Here is a 20,030-nt window from a genome sequence, read left to right on the forward strand (position 1 = left end):
TTCTATTTTAAAAATGAATTAATTGAAACTGTTTTCAAATATAAATACCTTGGAGTTATATTCCAGTCAAGTGGCCTATTTAATTATGCAAAAGAAGACTTATTTAATAAATCTTTAAAAGCTTCATATAAACTTAATAGATGTTTATCCGGCTCAGATGCTAGTATTAAAACAAATTTACATCTATTTGACCATACCATTAAACCTATTATTTTGTATGGCTCAGAGATATGGGGAATGTTCAAAACTGACTCTGCTTGTAAAAAAGATGCTACAAATGTACTTGAAAAAATATACCAGAATAATGTTGCTGATAAAATGAACTTAAAGTTCTGTAAGCATATTTTAGGCTTAAATAATAAAAGTACAAATGTTGCTGTACAATCAGAATTAGGAAGATTTCCTATATATTTTAATATTGTTATATCTATGATAAGCTATCTGCATAGATTACATCATTGTAACTCAAATTTATTGAAAGAAGCGTTTTTATGTAACAAAAATATGCATGAAAATAACACTATGACATGGTATTCCTCTGTTGAATTTATTTTACAAAAGCTTGAATTGAAAGAAACATATTGTATTGATTATTCAATTAATAGATTAAAACAACTTATTATGAAAAAGTTAAAGACATTGTTTTTGAAAGCATGGTAAAATGATAAAGATAATGTTACTGGAAAGCTAGATATATATTTTTCTCATAAAAGTAATTTCCAAATGGAAAAATATCTTGATATTCAAAGTTTTCAATCAAGACAAATATTATGTAAATTTCGTATAAGTGCCCACCAATTACGAGTGGAAAAAGAGCGACATAAGAACAAACCATAGAAAGATCACAGAGGACTTGTAATTTTTGTTCCCATAATGATATAGAAGATGGGTTTCATTTTTTAATAAACTGTCCATTATATAATAAATGTCGGGAATTATTGTTTGCACAAGCTCATGAGCACTGTCAAAATTTTAATAACTTAGACTGCAAATCAAAATTTTTATGTTAATGACCACTGAAGATAAACATTAAGTAATTTTCTTATCAAGAGTTTTGAATTGAGATCCACAAATTCTGTAAATGGCTAAATCTCTTTTAGTTTATCTATATATATTTTAAATTCAAAAAATTAAATGAATACACATTACTCTATCTATGTGTATGCATATTTCATCTATTTATATGTAAATGCTTATATATGCGTTAATAAACTGCAGTCAAATTTCTAAGGTGCTTATCCAATTCTTGCAATTTTTAAAAAAGATTATATACATAAATATCTAGTAATTGGTAGCTGTGTGTACATGGGAGAAAACTACCCTTATATCTAATCAGTTGGGGCTGCATTTTTATGCAACTCAAAACACCATATCTTCAAAGGCTATTGGATACTGTTTAAAGGGGAATAATCCTTACATAAATTGATTGTCTCCCATATTACTTTCTCTTCCATGTGCATGCAATAACTGTTCAGTGTTCTATTGTGATGTATTTTATTTTATTATTTCATTGTTATAACACAAATCATTGTAATCATTGTATGAAATTTAAAACCCGCAAGGGTCCATAATTGGATTATTAAAGTATTCTTATTCTTATTCTTATACAGACAATAAAGTTACTTTGTATGTACTGAAATGACGCGTTGCATTTAATTACGATTTGCTGGTGAATTTATATTTATGTTTGCAATTGTCAAAGTGATGCGAACAATTAATATCTATCTCATCCTTCCATATAAGCTCAAATCTAACATTTCGGAAAACTTCCAAATGTTTCATCATATCGATATAAAGTATCCCCAAACGTTAATGTCATCTTCTAGATTGGGTAAAATAAAGTTTTAACAAAGACTTTCATTTGTCAGAGAAGACAAAAATGTTTCCATAATTTGTAACGACAAGCAACTCTTTTCTTTTCACACTGTAATGAACTGCTGTAGCACATTTCAGTTCAGTATTTGGTCCAATAATTTCCTTAAATGTTTTACCATCTGCTGATAGCGCACACACATTATCTGACCTGTATCCACATGCAAAAAGAATATTGGCATTATTGGATGTTAGACCGTAAGGCGACATCAGTTTTTCATTTTGAAATTCCCATATCTTATTGCCATCAAAATCATAGCAAAAGATCTTGCTACTTTTATAATCTACCAAGTATATTTTGTTGTCAAAGCACACGGGTGCACGATAGGTTGATTCATCAAATTTAATTGGGATATGTTGTATAAATTTTCCTTCCGAATCTATTATTTGGTATCCTGTCAAGTCTTCGATAATATAGTTATTGTCGTAGATAATTACTGATCCAAGTAGGGATTCTTTTCCGAAATGAAATGTTTTCAAAATGTTATGATCATCTAATTTTACAATATGCAATTCGTTTTCTGACGTAACTGCAATGTTGTTTACGTCCACAATTGCAAATCGCACAGGAAAAAACGGTAAATCAATTTGCACAAACGCGCTATTAGTATCAAATTTAATCAAACACTTCTTGCTCCTATCAGAAAAAAGGAGCTCACCATTTGGTAAAATACCACAATCCAATATCTCATGCCCATCATTGTTATCTTGGATTTGATTTTGATATACTTCTTTAAATTCCATCATCTCAATATTTTTTGAGAGAAAGCCAGTCGCTGTTAGTTGTGCTTGTCGTGACTTTTGAACTTTAATGTTTAAATTAGAAGCCTTTCGCTTAATACGCATTGTTCCAAAAGAAGTAAGATTATCTTTAATTGCCTGAATACTTGTTGGGTTGACTGAAATACTATTCCAGTTGAAGGATTCATTTTCAAATAAACTCTGTAACGCTATTTCTTCAGAGTGTGCAGATTTTATGTATTCGGGAATCGACATGAATGTTTGAAAATTTGATGCAGCGTCTCTTATTATATTCACGTTTGCATGCATTTCATTGACCCTAGTTTTATGCAATTCAAGTTCTGCCAACAAGTTTTGTAACTCAAGCTCTTTCGATGTAAAGGTTTCTTCCATTTTATTGCTTAAATCTTTTTCCAACTGATCTAAATAAGAATTTATTGCTTCTCTTGTTGATCTGATTTGATCTGCACAAGTTACTTTTTGTTTCGCTAACTCCTGTAGATTTGTTCCTAAATGTTCAATAACACTTGAAATATTTGTCAGCAAATCTGATAGTGTTGTTTGAAGATCCAAAAACGACGTGGACTGCTTTGCGTCCTTAACTGCTGTTTCCACATTAGCAAAACAACACAATCCGCTGTGTAATTTGTCTTTTAGGCATTCGATGCAGCATGGCATCTCATGTGTATCACACAAATAAACAAATCGTTCATCGTGATCTGTGCAGTTGTATTTGATTGCTTGGACAAACTTTGGAAGTTTAAGTGCATTTTCAATTGAAATTGTTTCATGTTTCTTTGTTGAGTTTGCTACATCATGATGCGTTTTGCATTTTTTGCAAAAATTCTCGTCACATTCAGGACACCACACAGTAGCATCTGTGGTAACGTGGCGTTTGCTGCAAATGTCGCAGAACCTTTGTTCACTTGACGCCATACCTAAAATATACACACCAACGTATTTAAGAAACGAATCAAGACAAGTGAATTTAACTTGTCTACAAGTACATGAGATATAAAACAATAGTAATTGTGTGTTAAGTTTCATATTTGTCTCCTTTATTAAATGTAAATACCAACGCTCCACATATACGTTGTCAAGAAAATAATGCTTTAATCGGTGTGACTGTGTGTTATGTACATATAAAAAAGAAGATGTGATGTGATTGCCAATGAGACAACTCTCCACAAGAGGCAAAATGACACAGAAATAATTAACATCTATAGGTCACCGTACGGCCTTCAAACATGATCAAAGCCCATACCGCATAGTCAGCTATAAAAGGCCCCGATATTCTCTAATATCATAGCCTTCGAAAAAAATCGCCTATAACATATATATAATTTTAACAGGATGAATGCAGAAATTAGTTTGCCTATTTTAATAAAAACAAACCTGTGATAAGAGCAACATGGGAAAACGAACCACATAATGGTCTGTTTTATTGAAAATAAACTCATCAACTAATTAGATATGTGATAACAGCAATATAGCCAGTTCCCATCGCAACACTGGTAGCGTGACGGTGTGATTTTTTTGTTAAGACATTATTTTCAATTAAATCGACACAATTAGCCCCATTGGGATATTTATCTTTTGACGGTATTTGTGAAAAGCCTAATGAATATCTGCAGTAAGAGCCGAAAGGTCAGTTCTTATTGAAATATCAGCAACTGAATGGTATATTTTATTCTTAGTTTTCCAAAAAAATGCATCAGTGACGCTCGAATTAAAAAAAGTAAAAGACAAAATTAAGAACGAGGTTAAAGAGCATTGAGGATCCAAATTCTCGAAAGGTTTTGCCAAACACAGCTAAGGTAATCTATTTATGTGGCAGAAACCCCTAAAATGTTCGAACAATTCAAAGTTTTGTTAACAATAAATTTATAAATATGACAATCTCAATGATATTTCGTGCAACATTGAAGTGTGAACATACGTTTATATCATAAATTGCATTTGTAAGTTGGTACCTCCTTTCCTGTTAAATATGTTAATAACTTTAAATTAGTCTTGCACGAGCCAAAAAAGGTATTTTTTCCCGATCTAATTCATTATTCGACTATTACTACGGCATATTCAATTGGGTCTATGCTCTTCAGAATGCCATTGCAATACAATGGATTTTTTTTGTATGCGTGTTACCTGTTGCATCTACAATACCAATATCCAGTAATAGGCTGTGCTGTATCGTACATGCAACACACAAAAAAAAACACTTAGTTGAGATACCAACATAACCGACAAGTAACGTGCACAAGGGAATGAAGCAAGGCACTAAAGAAGGGCCAAAATGTACCTGGATTTTATGTCATATAAGTATTATGGGCCTAGAAAGCAACAAGTGAAAACATCTATCGTTACCCTCTTTCGAAGCAAGGGACCATAGATTTTCTTGCCACTGTTGTGCATGGTGGCAGATCTTTGAACACCTATGCATAATTTATATTTCAACTTAATGATTAAGAATGTGACAAAGCGTATCATGTATAGACATTTGTTCATGTTGTTTACAGACGAAGACATAAATTGTGAGATAATAGTATGATTTTTGTCGTTGGGTTGCGTCTCATCGACAATTACCCTATATCGTTGTAATGTCACAGAATTTATTTTTTATATGTACATTGTGTATTTGCAAAGATCTTAGATGTTCGTTTAATCTGTTATTTCATCGATTGTTGTCTATTCCCGATTGTGACATTTTTAGTGTTGATATGCTTAATGGGTGATGCATGCATAGTAGGAGACGCTTACCCTGTCGTCGACGCATTTGGTCTCGCTCCTCTAGGAGTTCATGCGATTCCCTCTATTTTTGAATTTAACCTCTCAATCGAGTTACGAGATTTGAACATCGATACAAAACTTTGGCCTTAATTTATATATAAAGTCCGCCAAAAGTTAAGCACCACCTAAATATAACTGTCAATATTTTTTTATCTATTGCGAAAAAAATATTTATGTTTGGTGTTATGAATTGCCTATAGCATACACTAAGAAAAGTCATTACGACAAAAAAAATAAACTTCAATAAACCCGCCAAGCAACCTTTTATTAAAGGTCATCTGCACTTTTACAAATACACTGTTTCGATGCCTTTAAATCATCTACCTACTGTCCCGCGTACAGGTGAAATTTGACCTTCACCAAGTCACTGTGAAATATGGCAAGCGGTAAGTTATCTGTGACTGAACGTTGATAGGCAATTGACATGTCAAATGCCAGTAGGAGCACTAGGAGCATTGGTAACCTTTCAATGTTAATCGCACCGTCATTGTCAGTTTTTTACAACGTCATATTGACACAGGAACTGTAAATTGGTCGTGTTAAAACCAACTCATTTACTCCTGCCCTATAGCTTAGACACCACTGGCCTCCAGGTGGTCGTGTTAGTGTTCGAACATTGGTCCGTCGACTTCATAGAGGCTACCTAAGAGCACGTCGTGTTGTCAAAAGCCGTACCCTAACAGCCAGGTACCGTATAATCAGGTTTCAAAAGTCTAATGACCATCGACGATGGAACATGAGAACCTGGCAAAATATTCATTGGTCACATGAGAATTGGTTTCTGTTACGACCAATAGACGGCAGAATACTAGTTTTGCGGGGAAATAAAACTGCTTATCACCAAAACAACAATTGCCCAACGACAGCAATCGTTGATGGTGGTGTTACAGTATGGGGTTTCTTCTCATACTGTTGTAAGCTGGGTATGCATATTTTGCAGGGTAACATGAACAGACAGACATACAGGGATTTGGTGCTTAGAAACATTGTAGTCTCTCATTTTGAGAATCCCCAACTTGCATCAAGACCCCGTACATGAACGACAACGCTAGACCACACAGGGCAAGGATTGTAACCGATTAAAAAGATCAAGAAGCCATTGACACTATCTTTTGGCCTTCCATGTCTCCAGACCTGAACCCTATCGAACATGTCTGGATGCCATTGGCAGAAATCTCAATCGCAGAGATCCACCTTTGCAAAATCCTGGCGATTTAAGAGGGACAATTGTTGATGAATGGAATAAATTTGCTCAACTAAAGTTCAGAAGGCTTGTACAGAGTATGAGACGCCGTGTTATGGAACTGTACCGGAAGAGAAGTGGTTACACATCCTATTGACTTAAATATTGACATTAAATTTTCCGAACATACCAAAGATTATTTGTAGAGACTTTTAATGGTTTTGGGTGATTAATTGTTGTAAAAAAATGAAATTAAAGTAAAACTTAAATTCCGTTTCTGATTTGTGTAATTTTCACTATTTCTATGAATGCAAAATTCAAATGCATAGAACCTGCATCAGTGACCAAACTTAAGTTTATGGCTTGTTTATGGCATATGTTAGCAAAATTGCTACATGAATATTTTCTCTTTTTCCAGGATTAACTGGTTTTTTTAAATGAAAAAAAATTCGATGCAACAAAGATAGGTGGTGCTTAACTTTTGGCGGACTGTATATTTTAATAAATTGTCAGCAACTGAAGACAATTTAACATAGAAAACCTACAATACGATGAAGTGAAATTGGTACAAATTAAGAAAGTAAATAACAGTAATGGTAATCAATCAAAATTTAATATAAACGTATTCAGTGCCTAACAATGAAATAAACTTCCTTAAATTCCAATGTAAAAACCATGTTATTAACAACACAGAATTGCTATTATACTTCTTGTTCCCAACAAAACTGTATACAGGCGACACTCTAACCTCTGTACAAGTTATAATTTTGTCTGCAATTGCGGGCTTGCTTACATCATATTGATTAAAAATATACCAGAAAAATATGTTATATTACTTAAGCAAAGCAATTGATTTATGTAAGAGACGTTTAACATTTAAACACCAAAAACAATATTTAGATTTCTATTTTCTTAATCCAAATATTTCATTGACATATTCCAAAAGATTTGTTACTAAATTGAATATACAAATATACGTTTGTTATAGGTTGACAAAGAATAAGTTTATTAAATGTTCAATATAGTTGTAGTGTGTTAAAATATCTTGCTATGGTTACAACTCATCTGAAAAACCATATCTAATCTAGCTTTAATTTTTTGGTTTTTTTTGAGCGCATTGAATTTAATTATAAAAATACTAATACATTGGTGATGTATATTAAGAATATTATGCATAACGTCTAACCTTTTGTAAGATATTAGTTAATCTAGTAAATACGGTTTTACTTGTAAGCAGATTGATGGTCTAGTATGAAAATATATCTTGCTATTATGTCTGACCTCTGGAGAATTTCCACTAAAAGACAACCTTTAAAGGACCTTTTTTTATTTATTGACATTTCCTTGGTACTCCATTTGCGTTTTATTCATGTGCAAATAAATAAAATGAGATATTTGGTATACACCAATGATCAGTGGAAATAAAAGAGATTATAATACAAATCAATACTAGAAGGCATATAAAAAGTTAAAGGAAGTGTAGGATTTCGTCTATGACAGAGACCCTACGACACAATTGTTAAAAAAACTGAGAAACATTGAAACAAAATCATAAATACAACCCATCAAAAAGAATTATTTACTGTACGAATTCTCGCTGTTACTAAATGAAAGCTCGAAGTACTTAACCGACTTGTTGTTAGTTGCTGTATATCATATTTGTTTTTCGTTCATTATTTTGTACATAAATCAGGCCGTTTATGTTATCTCGTTTGAATTGCTTTACATTTGTCATTTCGGGGCCTTTTATAGATAACTATGCGGTATGGGTTTTACTCATTGTTGAAGGCCGTACGGTGCCCTATAGTTGTTAATTTATGTGCCATTTGGTCTCTTGTGGAGAGTTGTCTCATTGGCAATCATACCGCATCTTTTTATTTTCATATTGACATGATATTTCCATCTTACATTCTTTGTTTTCAAATTTTAAAATACCTGAAATATAGATTACAGGCATATATTTTACCTTTCCATAATTATATTTACCTGCATGTTACTCTCTATATTAATAATTAACAGACACGCAGGAAAGATATCTGACACTGTATGCAACAAGGAAGGTATTTCTTTATGTCACATGATTGACTACGTAAACATTCTACATTGTCAACCGCGTGATACGTTACATGAATGGTATTTTATTTGATACACTAAAGATGGGACCTATCTAATAAAGGTAGCATGAGTTATGGCAAAAAAAAAAAGCGGGAGATACCAAGGAGACATTCAAAACTCGAAAAAGTCGAAACTGACAACGCTATTGCAAGTAACGAAATATCAACGAAAACACAAAAAGATTCACAAAATATAAAATAGAATGGTAAAGACTAAGCAACACAAACGCCACCAAAACTGGGGATGATCTCAGGTACAATATTTGAAAGTAAAGTGCCAAACGGATTTCAATACGTTTTGCATTTAATTATAGCATAGTCATGCTTAAGTACTGTCATGATTTATGTACTGTTTTTTCAGTTCATAAATTAAGTAGTTCAACTAAACGTAAGGTTAAAATTCCCCGAGGCAATGGTGACATTAGACGTTTTGTCTGTCCTCGCCCGTTTAAATTTGATGCCGCGAAAATGTTAATTGATGAACTTACTTTCTTAAGCTGTGTGAATGTATCTGATGAAGGTTACGATTCCAGAAATAATTGTAGTGTCACTTTGTACTGAAATCGGTATAATAGATATTTACGAACATCATGTGAGTTTAATTATTGAGCAAGTGGGATTCTCGGATTTCACCTCAAACTGTATGGGAATTAAAAAATTTAAATTCAATTTAACATAAAATAGTTAAGGATATCACAAATATATGTTACACTCATATCTAATATGATCAGGAGATTTGCAAATTCGATCCCCATTTTTTTTTTTGTGATTCGATAAGGAAATTAATTAATTTTTAAATTTGTATCATTATATATGGTAAAACTCGAGAATTTGTCAAAGCTTCAACTCTGTTTTTCACACCTTACAGAGTAAGTATTCTAACAAAACACATATGTAAAAACAAAAAGATGTGGCATTATTGCAAATGAGACAATTTTCCACCACAAACCAAATGACGTATAAGTTAGCAACTATAGGTCACCATACACCCTTTAACAATGAGCAAAACCTTTACCACATAGCAAGCCATGGTAAATTTAAACGAAAAAACTAACGGCCTGATTTAAACTCTATTTCCTGCAATCGGTACGGCAGATACAATCGCTAATTCAGATCCGACGAATGTTTGTTCGGCATGGAAGGTAGGTCATTCCAATCTCATTTTCTACTGTTTGCAGTACTTTTATGTTGATATCTTTTGTTCCAGGTTTGGTCATGCAATAGACCACTTTACTGTCAAATAGTTAGGTCTTTAACTATCAACAAACATATCAATGAATAAATAGTGCGTTCAGATATTTCACCATAAAAATGTAAAAAAATAACAAATGTCTTAAAAATTACAATTTAATCGTCATGTTTAAGGTTTCATGTATAATAGGTACTCCCAGTAACACCTACTTGTGAAAGAAGAATCATTTATGTTAATTAATTACTGTTATATACGAGATTGAAATAATATATTCTATTTTACTATTTATATATTTTTAATACTTGTACATAAGTTGTGATATTTTTATTTGCTTTGATTGATTATTTGATCTTTCGTTCACTTGTTTCCCTAAAGTTCAATAGCAAATATTTCATGCAAAAACAGAACAAGAACAAATTCATATTAAATCTTGTATGTAGGATCGGAAAAATCAATCGACAAGGTTGGAGGGCGTGCATTTGATTTATTACTGGATAATGATTTTTTTTTCATCCGGCAAAGCCAATCGGAAAGGGGATACGTTTTGAAGTCCATCCTAGTCTTAGTTTGTTTTGAAATTCATATTAAATTTGTACCATGCTTAGAATGTTTCCAGAGCCCAAGTTATATTCAAGAACAAGAAACAATTTTTTTTAAATCTCGTAATTGATTCATGCTTAACAACCACTTGGCCTTTTTCGTCAAGAATATTGCGTATTTTATGTTATTTTGCACTACAGGACATCAATGTATTGACCCAGATCAACCGATTTTAAAGTTTACAAATGTAAAGTTTGTTTTTGTTTTTTCTTTGGATTTTGAAGTTTCAGAATCTACTTCGTGATGATGTTTGTTTAATTTCGTCGACGGTTAGTTTTCAAAATGAATTTGTTGATTGATGTTTTCAGCTACATTACACAATATTTTATAATAGATATATGAAGATGTGGTATGAGTGCCAATGAGACAACTCTCCAATCAAGTCACAATTTGTAAAAGAAAACCATTATAGGTCAAAGTACGGCCTTCAACACGGAGCCTTGACTGACACCGAACAGCAAGCTATAAAGAGCCCCAAAAATGACTAGTGTAAAATCATTCAAACAGGAAAACCAACGGTCTAATCTATATAAAAAACGAGAAACGAGAAACACTTATGAACCACATCAACAAACGACAACCACTGAACATCAGATTCCTGACTTAGGACAGGTGCAAACAAATGCAGCGGGTTTAAACGTTTTAATAGGCGCCAACCTTCACCCTACCTGAAACAATAGTGTAACATCACAACATAGACAGACACACTATAAAATATCAATTGAAATGGCTTAACTCAATCAAAAGACATATTAACAAAAACAAGTGAACATACACTGAACGAATAAATTTGATCTATGACACAATGTAAATACAAAATTAATAAAACAAGGGGGTTATATGTAAAACTATCCGAAAGACAACCATAACCTTGGACAAAATGTCGCCAAATAAAATAACGTACACAGGTAAATACAAATAATTTTGTTGTAAGGTATACATGGAGTACGGAAATAATTTTTACAAAATACATAATTTTGTTGTTCCTAGTACGAGAACAAAAGTGAAAATTTATCGTCATACTACTCACTTATCAAAGGTGGTATATATTAAAAATAGTGAAACGAGATATAACACTAAATAAGTAAAAATTAAATAACAAAAATACATTACAAATTGTATCAACAGGTCAAATTAACACGAAAGTACGATTTGAGAGTACTCGCAGTTACTGAAAGCTTGTTAATAGGACGTTATACGACACTCAAAATAGTTTGTAGGTAACGCATGAGTTTTTCTTTCCCAAGTTTATTGTTAAATAAATAAAAAATAAGTAATATATAAATAAATAAATAAATAAATAAATAAATAAATATATAAATAAATAAATAAATAAATAAATAGATAAATAAATAAATAAATAAATAAATAAATAAATTAAAAAATAAAAATAAATAAATAAATAAATAAATAAAAATAGATAAATAAACAAATATTTGCATAGAGCTGTGTTAAATCACCTAAATAATAATAATGCATTTCTTTTAAGTATAATTAAGTTTGGCCATTTTTAATGTTTCGTTTTTTGCATTTTGAATGGTAACAGCGGATGTTTTGCAAAAGTAGGTAGTAAAATATTATTATATTTCATTAAGTTTCATAGTTTGTTATAAACTGCTAAACAAAGGCAGATGGTACCAAAAGTCGAGAGAAACTGACAATTCATTGCAAAAAACGAAAGACGACGAAAAACACAAACAAACTAACTATGCACTTCACAGGAAACTAACGACTGAGCAACACGAACCTCACCAAAACCAGGGGGTGATATCAGGTTCTCCGGAAGAATAAGCATATCCTGCTCAACTAGTAGCCCTGTCGTGTTACTCATGGTAAGTACAAATTCGGCGATATGTCTTATTCGGTGATGTAACAATCGAGGAAAAGAAGATGAGATTGTGGTTAGGACAACAGGAACATGTCCGTGGTCATCTGTGACACAGAAATTCCATATTGCTCAAACAACTCATGATGGCGTTCGTAAAAAATTCGCACGAAAGACTTCAACTTTATCATTTTGAACCCTTGATTAATTGACTTCCTTGTAAGCAGCATATAGTTTCGGTCTCAACCGACACTCGTTGTCAATTTCTAGATATGTCAATATAAGAGCAGACTTAACTTTATCTGTGGTATCTTTTATTTCTAGTTTGATGAAATAGGTGCGTTCAACATATTCAGCAAACTTTGAATCAGTTAGTGAGAGGACATCACCTATATAGCGGATAGTGAAATTAAAGGATAATGCTAGCTTCTTTGTTATTATTAATATTAGAAACGCATACATGAAGTCTGCTTCGTATATATAAAGGATCATATCGACAAGAGGAGGAGCAAATAAACAAAGACACTGAGAAATAACAATATATAACTTGACTTTGGTGTAGGTTACATAATAAGAACTGAGGTAATGCAATATGTCAACTATAATGCAGTTCAATCGTGAAAGGCCGGCTGATGTCTGTTAATATTCTCACTTTTTTATGATCCCACGTAAACAGTGACATACCGATCCCGGTCTCCTAACCGGTTGCTGCCCATTTAAATATGTAGGTAAATAATTGATTGGACAAACTAGACAGCACCTGAGGGCTATAATACCCATTAAGCTTGATTCAAACAGAACCTTAACGATTAACGATATCGGTATCTATTTGATCTTATATTTATAGATAAAAGAACAGAGTTCCAATGTCCCCCGCGTTGCACATATTTTATCTATCCAGGGTACAAGGGCAATAACTTAAAAATACACTTTTGTTTTGTTCTTTAGAATTGTTCATAAATATCTTAGAGAAATGAATGCTTCAGAGCATATTCAATGTGATTTCCGATATAATTAATATTTCCAAGGGCATAACTCGTAAAAATATTTGATCAGCACTTATTTTCGAAAGTGTCAAAGACATTGCTGATATAAACCTATGATATAAGTTTCATAATATTCTGGCAAAATTGTACACATGAGAGCGCTAATGATGTAATTTTCCATATAATTAATGTTTCCAAGGGGCATAACTCTTTTAAAAATAGTTCATCGGCACTCATTTTCGAACTCGTCCATCCATTGCTGATATAAACCTATAATATAAGTTTTATAACAATCTGCCAAGAATTGTACCTGTGAGAGCGCTAACAAGACCCGGCGGACGAACAGACGGACGCCCGTTATTTCTATGTCCCCCTTAACGTGTTGCGCGGGGGACAAAAATATAAATTTGGTAAAATCAGCAACTTATGATGATCATGAAATGTCATTATATATAAATACATCTCCATCCCTCGAGACGACAAGCAAAGTCTTCTTTTTGTTGCAATAATGCAGTGTCATAGGATTTTTTAGGGCCGTTTTTGGACCAACTATCTCCTTGATTGTTTTGCCGTCTGTCGAAACCGCGCACACATTATGTGACCCATATCCACAGACAAAAAGAATATTGGAACTATTCGATGTGAGATCGTAAGGGAATTTAATTTTTTCATTCTGAAATTCCCATATCTTCTTGCCATTAAGATCATAGCAAAAAAGTGTGTGACTTTTGTAGTCCACGAAATAAAGGTTTTCGTCAAGGCATACAGTGGCACGACGGCACGTATTTGTATAGTTAATAGGAATGCGTTTAACCACTCTTCCATTCAGATCCAATACTATGTATCCTTTATCTTGGTCCTCTATAATGTAGGTGTTGTTTTCGAGTAAAATTGATCTAGGTTTGAAATTGTCTCCTTGGAGAAATGTTTTCAAAATTGTAGAGCTTTTCAAATCTATTACATGAACATTGTTTGTGGTCGTCACAGCAATGCTTCCTTTATCAATTATTACAAATCGTATAGGTGAAAATGGTAAACCAATCTTATAAGCCTTGCCAGAACAGAACTTGTATAGGCATTTGTTGCCCCAATCAGAAAATAGAAATTCATCATTAGGTAAAATGTTACAATCTACAATCTCATGTTGACTATCTCCATCTGGGATATGCAATCGATATTTTCCTTCAAATTGCATCGTCACTAATTTCCTAGTGACACTTCTAGCACCTGTTAGTTGTGCTTGCCGAGTCTTTTGCAATTTCAGGGGGGTATTAGACGCCTTTCTTTTCACGCTTATAGTTCCAAAAGAGGTAAGATAATCTTTTATTGACATGATATTTGTGGGGTTTAGTGTAATATTAGTCCAGTTGAATAATTCATTCTCGCACAAACCCTGCAGCTCGGTTTCGTAAGAATGAGCGCTTTTTGTGTATTCAGGAATCGACATAAAAATTTGAAATTCTGATGCACTATTTCTTAGAATATTTACATGCTCCTGCATTTCATTAACCCTAGCTTTACGTAATTCAAGATCTGCCAGCGAATTTTGTATCTCAAGTTCTTTCGATTTATAAGTTACTTGCAGTTTGTTGGTTAAATTCTTTTCTAATTCATCCAAATAAGAATTTAGGGATGCTCTGAAGATTCTGACGTTTTCTGCACAGTTTACTTTTTGTTTTACTAACTCTTTAAGATTTGCTGTTCGATCTTCAATTATTGTAGATATATTTGACAGTAAATCAGATAGTGTTGATTCAAGATCTAAAAATGAAGTGGATTGTTTTACATCCTGAATGACTGTTTCTACAGGAATCAAACTGCGACAACCAGTGTGACAATCGTTCAGGCATTTAATGCAACAGGGTTGTTCGTGTTCTCTACAAAAATAAACAAATCGTTCGTCGTGATCTGTGCAGTTAATTTTTATATCTTGGACAACTTTTGGAATCTTTAAAGCATTTTCAATAGAAATTGTTTCGTGTTTCTTTGTTGCTTTTGCAACATCATGATGTGATTTGCATTTCTCGCAATAATTCTCGTCACATTCTGGACACCAGAAAATAGCATGATTGGTAATGTGTCGATGATTGCAAATGTCACAAAACCTCTGCCCGGTTGTACATGTTGTAGCCATATTTAAAACACCTTAAAAATAAATACAGAATTATTGACCAATAAATTGTTTAATTTGTCTTTTTTCCTCTACTATGAATAAATATTATAACTAGCATATCTTCTCGTAATTCAAATATAGTAAGTCAAAATTAGAAGGCTTACATCAGTAAAAACGTTCGGTAAATACTTGGTCATCTTTCGCCAAAAATAACCTTTACAATCAATATATATATTATGAATAGAAAAAGTTTTCAAATTTTAAATGATGGGGCTGGGAATATTGAATAACCGGCAAATATACGTAGCAATAGAATATAACACTAACAGCTAATTCGAAACATCAGAAAACTCAGAAACAGTGTGCTTCGCAAATATCGATTTACGTTAGTCAATAGGAGGGAGTCGCGACCGTTTCGTTCATCGTTCACCTCAGAACTTCAGATCCATATGACTTCAACCCTAACGAAATAGAGCATTTTAAGCAAATAAACAGATACATCTAGATGTCTTACAACCTTTTAGAATAGACAAATGGATTTATGTTGCCCCGAAGATATGAAGCAAGCTTTAATTTGATGAAATCATTGACTTCAAACAGTCTTTCATAAACACTGAAAAATAAAAGAGGCCGACATTTCTAGACTTTTGTTTCAATCGAAATCACGTGCACTCGACATACTAGGCACTGTAGACATTGTGTTATCAAAGTTAATGATATTGTCAAAGGGAGCTGGTAAGATTAGACCGTCTAAAATATAAGGCTTTTTTTCTTTCATTTAATCGATTGATAAAAAGAGAGAAAATATTAGATAGGTTCTGTTTTTTTGTTTTTGTATTCGGATAGCTTCTTCAAGATAAACATTTATTAAAATAATTGAATAACAATGGGAAAAAGTTAACCTAAATGAAATGATTACAATATGCCTTAAATTTCAAATTCAAATATAGGCATCAGAAATCAGACAGATATGTGCATGATGTGGCAAGTAAATAAAAACATTATTAATAGTTTTGTTGATACAATGAAGACAATATAACAATATAAAAATAAGGAGATGTGGTATGATTGCCACCAAAGTTCAAAAAGAGTGGATGTAAGCATATCGCTATTTATTATTATAACGATGAGACTCTTCCGTCTTCAACACAAACGAGCATTTTATGAAATAGAATAAACTTTTTACATTCTTGTTAGTGGTGGAAAAAGAAGTTTATTTCTTTCAATATTTTTGAAGTATGTAAAATTATCTGACATTATGTTTATAACGTTTTAATAATAAATCATAAGACCCTTGTTATGATCATGAATAAAACGAGTTACATTCTGGACAGTTGCAAGAAGAGAACACTTGGATATTATAAGAGTAAAAAATATATTTAGAAAATTAATGGATAGACTGTATCCTCCAACAATTAAAACGTCAATGCAGTAACACTTATTCCTGTACTACTTGTGGGTAGATTGATATATAACATGGCTCAATACATATTGCTATTATGTGTAACCTGTTGTGTTAGAGGCCTTTTACTAACTGTCAAGAGTCTCTTTATTTATTGATTATTTTTAGTATTTAATTGATGTTTAATTCTTGTGTATATTAACTAAAGGAGATGTGGGATATACTATACCAATTGTCATTGAAATGACTAAAAGGTCCATACCAGAGCATACCATGAACATCAGTACTTTAAAGCCGTTAATACGAATAAATGAGTTATACGGTTTACGTTTATGAGACACAGACCCAACTACACAGTTCTGCTATACCTGTAAATCGAAAACAAAATGGTAATGAAATCGGTAATAACAGTATCAGTGAAATGCTCGCTTCAAATGAAAGTTCAAAGTACTTAACCTGCTGATATCCACCTTACATGCCTAGTTTTTCAGTTACACAATTAACTGTGAATCTCCATACCAATATCATGCCTTTGCTTATTTAATTACCTGCATGTTAGCCTCTATATTTTCTTCCTAAAGACATACTAAGTGACCAACTGGAACAAGTAGTTGCCAATGTACACAAGAAGGAAGTTATTTCGTTTAGTCACATGATTGCTTACGTAAACACTATACGTTGTGATATATCATATGAATGGTTGTTTGAGTTATAAATAGAATTTTTAACTTCTAAATCTAGCAAATAAATATAAATAAAGCGCTGTAGGGATTTCAATCATTCACCTTAAAAATGACACAGCCATGCATCAGCAGAACATTTTATCTTAAAATTTTCACCTTAAAATTTCTATTTATTGCTTTACCTAAGGTTGCAACTCCCAGAAGCAAAGAGGAAGCGTCACAATTCTTAATTTTTTACATGTTATCTTATTAAATAAAAAAATGTATTCCACCGGTACACATCGTCGTTGAAGACAATATTGCAAATTGCTCCCCTTATGTTTTTTATTAGTCATCGAAGAACACTTTTATTGATATTCATTTCTTATTCTAGAAATACAATTACTGTCTTTTGATGAGGTTAATATGTGGGTTTATTGACTTGAAAAACTGATATCAAAAGTCAATTAAACCACATATTGACCGAAACAAAAGACAGTAATTGTTTTCTTCCGTATTCCAAGAGAGTAAATGTATGTTATGACAATTATTCACCAAACCATATGTACATCAAACGAGTTTATCGTTACGATTTTTTTCGCGTTTTGCGCGATGAATTTACTTTTTACGCACGTGAATATGCAGTTTTCTTCAAAATCAAATTCATATAAATAAACCTACTAAAATAATACAAATATGGAATAAATATAATTACTTCAAATATAAGTCTAGCTTTAGTTAAGAACATCTTTCTTACAGGTACACATTGTTGGATAATTGCTGCGCTAATCAACTTTGTAGTTTTGAGAAATCCTTAGACATGTATGAATTTAGTCTTATTTTAAGAACTAACTAATTGATGTTTGAATTAAGACACAAATGTATGAATCTATGCATGCTATGAGACTGTGGATATAAGAAAAGAATAAATGACTTTAAAAAATTTACCTGGTGTGATATAAATTATAGGAAATTTGGCAATAACTCTTTTACCTTTTGGCTGACTGATCTGCTTGGATTTTAATTCTCTCAAGTCTGCATGTATTTTACTTCCTATGATGTTGATAACTCTCGTAAGTAGCTAATTAAAATGTTTTTTTCTAAAACCCATTAGATTAATTAGTGATAATAACAGTGAAATTCGACAGGGACTCAGCAGTGAAACTGCTCAAACTACACCTACTTTTTGTTAACTTATCCTTTAAATTAGAAGTAATGTTTTGTGGACTGTTGCTGTCTGTTCGTTGTTCTTCATTTGGCCATCGTGTTGTTCGTTTTCCTTTGACCTATAATTCTTTCTTGCCCCTAATTGGTATCTTCCCTCCTTTTAAAATAAGATGTACACAAACCTGGACTAAGTAGCCTAGTTGACACTTATCTCAGACAAAAAATAATTAAAATCAATAACATTAACAAAAGATATAACTAAACAAAATAAACCCACCATACATTTCTAAAATAAATGAACACCAATACTTCATTTTTCATTACTAATTCGTATTTTGTGGGCGGAGCAAATTTTAACACTAACTGACTAATGAAAATGTAAATAGAACGGTAGTATTATTCAGCTTTAAGTAATCTTGAAAATTTGATCAAAACACTTTTGATGATAATCATATCTTGCATTACCCATTGATATCACTGTGATATTACCTTGGAATTGATACTGTAGATGGTTAGTTAACTTTCACGTCCCCTTTAGTCATATGTGACTTTACCATGTTTACAATGTTTGGTTTTGAATAATTCACGATGAAAAGAAAAACAGACAAGCGCTTTTGATTCATCACATCTATACAGGTATAGTCATATATAATATCCGAGGTACAGGTGATCCTTTGCCTGTTTATATGTTTCATCATAAAAAAAAAACCCATAAAATTTGGTCCAAATCGTTACTGAACGGCTATAACTCCTACATGGAGTCGATAAATTGATTCAGACATTTGACTTATTTGTAGATGATATTTTGCAGATCATTTGTGGTATTCATACTTTATCTCTTTCTACTTAGTTGTTCACTTTGTTGGCCATGTTGGTTGATTGGCAGTAATAAGAAAAAAACAGTAACATTTATACTAAATACCCTAAGTACCAGTTAGTCCAAAATAAGTAGAAATTGTTCCATTGCCTTAAGAGGAGAGATGTATGAACATTTGCTTTAGAGGAGTGATTTATGAAAATTAAGTGTTCGATGATAACGAAAGCCCGGTGATGTAATAACTCAAGCAAAGCATATGGCCCCATGGGCTTATAAAATAAAACTTTTAAATAAGAACAGTAAACAGAAATAAGATATAAACAAATACTTTGTTAAAGACAAAGGGAAAAAAAGATTTTACAACTAAACTTCGTTAATCATGGTATTTATCCACCTGAGATGGTTAATTGTACTCAAATTTTAAGTAACTAGCCTTCCGAAGCATTTGAAAATTTAAGTTACTAAATTGGAAGAATATATTTCTCAATTGATTTCATGTAATCCCCGAAAATAATATTCAGATAGAAAAGTGGCAGTTAACATTCGAAAAAAAAATCCATTAATCAATT

The 20,030-nt window shown here is 32.2% G+C and overlaps 1 protein-coding gene across 1 annotated transcript; it reads right to left on the minus strand.

Moving 5' to 3' along the window:
- Positions 1–13,046: 13,046 nt before the first annotated feature.
- Positions 13,047–17,400, minus strand: LOC127711629 (uncharacterized). The gene is made up of 2 exons (XM_052217736.1): positions 17,364–17,400; positions 13,047–15,445 (listed from the first exon to the last, which is right to left on the minus strand). The coding sequence occupies exon 2, from the start codon at positions 15,432–15,434 to the stop codon at positions 13,734–13,736; it is 1,701 nt and encodes a 566-aa protein (XP_052073696.1). The 5' UTR covers positions 15,435–15,445; positions 17,364–17,400; the 3' UTR covers positions 13,047–13,733.
- Positions 17,401–20,030: the final 2,630 nt, after the last annotated feature.

This window comes from Mytilus californianus, unplaced genomic scaffold (assembly GCF_021869535.1).
Source record: "Mytilus californianus isolate M0D057914Y unplaced genomic scaffold, xbMytCali1.0.p SCAF_8, whole genome shotgun sequence".
NCBI lineage: Eukaryota > Metazoa > Mollusca > Bivalvia > Mytilida > Mytilidae > Mytilus > Mytilus californianus.

Coding starts and splice junctions, on each gene's coding strand:
- LOC127711629 (XM_052217736.1), bottom strand. CDS start 15,434: ATGGCTACAACATGTACAACCGGGCAGAGGTTTTGTGACATTTGCAAT.